The 6,919-nt window shown below is 63.1% G+C and overlaps 1 protein-coding gene across 1 annotated transcript in view; it reads right to left on the reverse strand.

Moving 5' to 3' along the window:
* The window catches only part of PLEKHA6 (pleckstrin homology domain containing A6), a 30,887-nt gene extending 24,323 nt beyond the window's left edge, over nucleotides 1–6,564 (reverse strand). The window contains 1 exon segment of the mRNA XM_055819878.1: nucleotides 6,429–6,564. Within this exon segment, the coding sequence (XP_055675853.1) occupies nucleotides 6,429–6,550 (122 nt within the window). The 5' untranslated portion in view covers nucleotides 6,551–6,564.
* Between the last annotated feature and the right edge of the window lie 355 nt (nucleotides 6,565–6,919).

Genomic DNA, 6,919 nt, shown 5'->3' on the forward strand with positions numbered 1-6,919 from the left:
TGAGCCCCTTTTGGGGACAGCATGGCAGGAGCAGGAAAGGAGGAGCAGGTAGAAGCCACAGCTGCACCAGAGGCACAGACCCCCCAGAACACTGGGGTTTCACCCCCATCACCCCAGTTCAGTGGCATGGGGAGCTGTGTTGGGATCAGGGGCTGCTCTGGGAGCCTTCAAACCAGGTTCAGCCCTGGCTCTGCCCAGAGCAGGCACCATTTCCCTTCACCAGCTGGCTATTTTACAGTCATTAGTATCCAGGGGTGGGCAGGGACATGGCATCCTCTGGGGCTGATCAAGTGGACACACTTCAGGGCTGCAAACAGCAGCTCAGGGGCGGGGGGCTCCCCTGGACCTCCCAGGAGAGCTGCAGGGGAGAAGAGTCAGTGCTTTTCCTTGGGGTAAACATCAAAGAAAAGCTCTCTAAACCTCCTCTGGCTTTTTTATAAAGGTAAGGAGCAAGAGACAGCAATAAATGCAGTAGCTGAAGAACAAAACTCACTCAGTGCTGCTTTTCTTCCCCTTCCCCACAGCTCCAGTTTGTTGAGAGCAGGATGACAACCCTCCTGGCTCTCCTTCCACTGCCCATGAAGGTCACAGCTTCCCAGCTCTTTCAAACCACAAACCATGGCTGGGGCACATCCTCAAGCTGCCCCCCCCCCCCCCCCATTCCCTGGCACACTGCATGGGTGCCAACCCCATCACCCTGCAGCACAGGCAGGAGCAGCACTGGGTGCAACCCAGAACAGAGAAAGGCAGGAGGGTGGGCTGCTTTATAGCTGCTCTCAATTGCAGCTGAGGGTGCGAGAGAGTTAACGCCGCCCCAGCTGGGAAGGAGCAGGTGAAATGGTGACAGGAGGCAGCTATTTCCCAGCATCGGCCCACACCAGGGGCTTGGTGCATGCGGGGTGCCTGCAGCCTGCTCTGGGGAGTGGGTGCGGGGAGCCCCCCAGCATGCCTCGCCGTGGGGCAAAGCATTGGCAGGTGCCAGCAGCCGTGCTCCTGCTGGCTGTATTGGGACCCCTCCTCGTGGGAAAGGTGGGATGCACCAGAAGGGCTGGAAAAAGCCTGCTGAGGGCTGGTATGGGGGGCAGGGGTGGTCGTCTCCAAAAGTGGATAGGAAGCCCAGCTCGGCTGACTGGATGCAGCCAAGCAGCCCCCAAACCTCCCCCCCTCCCCCGGTGTGCGGCAGCTGTCAGCTAATGGGAACCATTCCTGCGCCGTGGCCCTCCCCGGGGTGTCAGGGCTCCTGGCTGTTATCTGGAGGCGAGCAGGCAGGAGGGGGGGAGGCGCAGGCTCACTGCCCAGGTGCCGGAGCCTGCCAAGCCCTAAATCCAGAGCAAAGTGGTCGGGCAGGGGGGCTACAGGGAGCCTGACCACCCCATCCCTGCTCGGGCTGCACCAGCTGGGGTACAATGCCAGAGCCGCGGGGCTCCCCTGTGAGCTAACATCCCCCCTCCAGCTCGAAGGCTGGCTGTGTGCCCCAGGCATCCAACTGCCTCGTCCTCCCACGCCCCAACCCGAATTTCAGCTCCAGCAGGCGCCTGGCCGCCCCCATCGCCCCAGCCCCCGGGGGGGCTCAGCTGGGACGGCGGGGTTACCACCACGGCTGCCGGGCTCTGCCGCCCCGGGACCGCGGCAGGCAGCAGCAGCAGGAGGGGGCAGGCAGCCAAAGCTGCCTGCAACCCCACTCCGAAGCGATAATGAAAACCCTTCCTCTGGAGGTTTTACCCCTGTTCGCAGGGCGAGCATCCAGGCGGCTCCCAAGCAAGGGGCTTGTGTGGCCACCGGCCAAACACGCCCTGTGCGTTGGCCTCCTTCCTCTGTTTTTCTAGCCCTTTCTTCACCTCTCCTCCTGAGCCACATCCCTCTCCTCTGACTGGAGCCCTTGAAAACCCTTTTCTCTCAGTTAACTGCAGCGCTCCGCACCCATGAGAAGGAACACGGGGTCACCCCATCACCCACAGCCCCTGCAACGGGGCTGGCAGAGAAAATCCACCCTCAGAGGAGCAAGTGCAAACTGTCGAGCCGCATCTTGCAAGGGGAGCCCAGGGCAGGAGCAGATGCTTTACACTTAACTAATAAACCAGACCCTCCACGCCGCTGAGGCCATCCCACCCAGCGCAGGGGGTGCAGGGGGCTCAGCTCTGCCCCACAGGGCTGGCACAGCATGTGCTTGAGATGCAATAGGGGAAAAAAAAATAATTAAATTCTGCAGGCACAGCGTGAGCAGGTCTGGCGGAGTCACTGCAGCCGGGGGATGAGTGCCAGCAGCTCGGCTGCTCTGGTGTCTCTGTGCAGGGCCGTCCCTAGCTCCGGCTCTCAGACGAGTGAGGCCCTGAGCTGCTCCATCACTGCAGCTACTTCAATCCCCGTTGGATGACTCAAGCAGGAAAAAATAAAAACCAGCCCTGCACGATCCCCATGCCCTCAGCAGGGCTGAGCTGGCCACAGCGGTGTCCTGTGCCAGCCCCAGCCTGGCCAAAAGCCCAGGCCACAACCTGGTGGGAAATGCTGCTCCCCATTTCCAAATCACCCTGGACTTGTAAGAGTGACATGCCAGCCCTGAGAGAGGGCATCGGAAGGAGGAAAGGTTGCAGGGGAAGAGGAGACAAAGGTAAAGGTGGGATGGAGAGCTGCAAGAAACCCCCTGTGCCTGGCCAGGCACCGCCACGGGCTCATCAGAGCCGAGCAGCAGCTCTGGAAATCCCAGCGCCCACCGTTTTTGCAGCACCATCAGCCTCTGGGAAGAAAGCAGCTTGTGGGCACTCAAAAACCAGACCTTGGTGTGGGGCCGCAGGCTGAGGCTTCCCTCCAGCCCACCCCCGCGGTGCTGCTCCCGGCATGGCAGGGGCCAGCAGCCGGTTCTCTTCCATCACCTCATCCCTGCCCTAATCCCGGCCCCGCCATCCAGCTGAGCCAGCGTTTCCGGCACGGCGTCCATCAGGGCTGGGGCCGGCGGCAGCGCAGCCCCTCCACGCTAACCAAACCCAGCTCCGGCCCCCTCCGGCACCGGGGCACAGCCCAGCAGCATCCGTGCCGCCAACCCCAGTGCCCACCTGCCACGCTCCCTCCTTCCCGTCCGGCTGCTCCTGGGACGGCGCCAGGGAGGGAAAAGCAAAGGTGAATGTTGCCTCCTGCCCTCGTCTGTGCCGGGTGCTGCCGTGAAGCAGCCCCAAAAGGGAAGGTGCCAAAGCAGCCCCAGGAGGGAGGGTGCCAATTCCAGCGCCCGTCCCCTCTGCCACCTCACCCCTGTGACAAACTGCACACGTCAGCCACCACCGCAGCACCCAGGCAAGGAGCACCCTGCTCAGCACCCACCACCGATGCCGGTGAGAGCCCCCCCGAGGCAAGCAGCCCCTGCCCACAGAGCTTCGCCCCGTGCACCTCGGGAGGGTTTTGGCATAAGGCTGCAGCCGGCGAGCACCGCGGCCAGGCCAGGCTTTACCGCCTGCTCCTGCCAAGCACACGCTCGCCATCAACACTGCTGCGAGTCCTGGGGTCCCCGTGGGAGCCCTGCTGGGAAGGAAGGCAGAAAAGCCTGAGCTGGATCCAGGCGGGAAGCAGCAGGGCTGCTGTGCCGGGCTTGCCAAGCCAGGGCAAAGTCCTCGGCAAGGGCAGATGGCGGCTCCCGTGCACCCACAAGCCACACGCAACGTCACCACCGCCAGGCAGCCAGGCTGGTGCAGGAGTGGCAGTGGCCCCAAGCAGGGACATCCCGGCCGGTGTCTGTGGGGAGGGAGAGTGGGAGAAGTCTTCGCTGTCCTCGCACTGCGGGATGGCCAGGAGCAGGGGGAAGCCAGGGGATTTCCAGAGAACAAAGCGGCTGCTGGCAGCCAGCGTTGCCGGCAGCGGGGAGGGCGAGTCCCCCGCTCCCGCTCCAGCTGGGGTCGGGGAAAAGCACAAAAAGCACCGGGAGTTTGTGTTTTATCTCCCTGGCAACCCCAGCTCCATCACAGGCATCGCCCACAGGGGTAGCCGGGCCAAAATGTGCTGCTGCAGGAGGTGGAGAGTTCGGGGCAGGCACAGCGGCATCCCATATGCATTGGGGTGACATCTGGGGAGCGTCACAGCCATGCCATGGAGCAGCCCAGGACCCAAGGCAGAGCAGGTGACAGTCTGTGTCCTGGCAGCACCAAGCCCATGGCCCTGCTTTAACCATGTCGCTCCATCACCCCTTCTTGGGGACAGAGCCCAAACTCTACGTGCAGCGGGTCACCACGTTGCCCACGTCACGCTGCCCACGCAGGACAGGGCAGCCCAGCGCAGCTGGCAGCTCTCCTGTGGCATCGCTGGCCAAGCATCCTTCTCCAGCCGTGAGGTGGCCAGGGAACGGATCCCCCAGATGTAAACACAGACTGCGGGGCTCAGAAGCGGGGGGAGGCTGCTGGCACACGGAGCTGGATCGCAGCACACACCGAGAGGCACAGGGCACCAGCACAGGTGAGTGGACGAGACATCAAGAGTGTTTATCGGATCAGGACGCAATCCTTCAGCCTCTCCCCACACACCCCACAGCCTCCTACAAATCTGGAAGTGGTGTGGGGCTGCAGACCTTCCCCCTCCCTTGGCTGGGGGCTGGGGCTGCAGGGGGAGGGGGCGGCAGGGCCACGGCTCAGGGCTGGGACACCCAGCCAGGGGGGACGGAGGTGCCTGGCCAGCCGCGACACCTCCACCAAAGGTGATCTATTAATGCAGCCTCCAAGCCACAAGCAGGACCCAGACCTAGAGGGTTTAAACCTCTTGCTAAGCTCTTTAAGAAACCGATTCCAGCAGACAGAAATACCTGTCTGAAGCAATCGCTGGTACAAGGCATCAAAACAAACCTGGCCCCAAGCCCTCCCCAGCCAGGTCAGGTCAGGAGCACAGATTACTGGGGAAATCCTGCTGGGACAAATCCTCAGCACTATGCTTAACCCATTGCACACGACCATCACACCAGCATCCCGACAGCAATGGGTGCTGCAGTGCCTTCCCTGCCACACGCTCTGCCACTGCCAGCTGTGCCCATCACCGCACCGCCTGCCCTCGGGTCCCCCAGCTGCTCTGGGGATGGCCGGGCACTGGCCACAGACAATGGCCCACGTGTGCCACGGCTGGGCTCCGTGCCCCGCATGCATGCACACACGCACGCACTCACCGGTGCCACCGCGCGTCCCCTCCGTCCACTCCGCTCGCCAAGCCGGTGGCTCTCCCACAGCCGGCTGGGGTGGATGATTTCCTTCCAAGCCCACGGAGACCGTCAGTGGTATCAATCATTAACAGCCACGGCAGCTGCCAGCAGCCTTAACCCCCTCGGCACCGCGCCGCTGCGGGACGAGCGTGGGGAGGCATCCTTTGCTCCCACTGGAAGCCCCTTTAACGGCACCACGGCACGGCAGCCCACCGCAGGCCAACCGCTCAGGGATGCAAAGGGGTTTCCAAGGGGCTCTGCGTCCCCCAGGGCCCCACAGCATCGTATCCCTATGCACCCCAAACCGCTCCCCCGGCAGCATGGCCCCCGGAGCAGCCCTGCATGTTCCCGTGCAGCCCCAGGGCCGCATCCTGCCTCTGCTTCCAGCCGAGGCACAAGCGGCTCAGCTCGGTGGGAGCTGCAGGGAGACTCTGCTCTCCCCCACCCTCGGGGGCAGCCAGCAGTGTTCATCCCAGGGGGCTGAGCCCCACAGCCCTCTGCCCCCCGAGGAGTGGGGAAGTGTGGCAGGGCAGGGGGCTGTTCTCCCTGGCTGCCCATGGAGGCAGGAGGCACATCCATCCCCTCCTTAGTGTAGGAGCCAGGGCAGGACAGGATCTCTCAGCTCAGGGGTCCCACAGCTCTCCCTTCATGCAGCTTTTCCAAGGAACATCAATGGCTGTAACTTTATCCGAGCGTGTTTACAACCCATCCGTGGCTCTTGGCTCCCTTGGCCGTGCCGGGGGCCGGCTCAGCTCCTGCAGCTGCCGCTCAGCCGGCACACGCTGTTGCCAGCACCCCGATGCCAGGGTCTCCTGCACGCTGCAGTACCCATGGGACTGTCCGGATCACCGCCATGTGCATCCCCACCGAGAGGAGCCACAGGCACCCGGAGCTGGAGGAGGAGCACAGGGGCTGTTCCTGTGCCCGAGGTCTGGGAGGCAGATGGACAGATGTCCCCACCACCCCCCTGCCACCGGCTGCATTACCCAACCTGCAAAGGGGTTGAATGATTAACCTCCAGGCGCGCCGTTGCCAGGAGCTGGTAGAGCCCTGCTCTGCCCATGCACAGCCCCAGGGCACAACGACACTTGGGGAGCCAACCCCTATCCCCCCCAGCCCCAAGCCCATCCAGCATCACCGGTCCCCGCTGCCCCAGAAGCATCCCATGCCGGCCCAGGGCAGCCACCGCGTCTCCCTACACAGGCAGAGGGCACAGAAGGAGCTCAGTCCCCATCCCAGCTCCCACAGGTCTGGAGGTACTCACAGCCCGTGGTGTCCCACTGGCACCACAGCCCAGCTCCGGCTTTCGGACATGGACACGCAGCAAATTTCGCCTTCTCCAGCCCCAGCCGCGGCCCCGGGGGCGTCCAGGCTGCGAGTGCTCATAAATAGCCTTGGACAAACATCTGCACGGCACCACCCCGTGCAGGCTGGAAAGCGGAGGGCTGCTGTGGGGATGGTTTTAATCATGATAGAAGACCATCAAATAGCTAAAAAAACACAGATGGGAAGGAACTGTAAATAAGTGCAGGCACAGTGGCTGATAAGACCCACCGGCAGCAGGGCTCAGCTCGGCTCCCCGTGCCCATGATGTGCGCAGCCCCTTTGCATACGGGCACGGCTGTTGAATTTCCCATTCTCCACACCCACACAGGTCACGAAACCACAAGCTCCTTGCAAACACTCTGAGTTGGGAGCACTTGGAGGGTGCAGAGCAGGATGCAGCCATGTTCTGGTGCAGGGTGCCAAAATTAA

Source organism: Falco peregrinus, chromosome 16, assembly GCF_023634155.1.
Source record: "Falco peregrinus isolate bFalPer1 chromosome 16, bFalPer1.pri, whole genome shotgun sequence".
Taxonomy (NCBI): domain Eukaryota; kingdom Metazoa; phylum Chordata; class Aves; order Falconiformes; family Falconidae; genus Falco; species Falco peregrinus.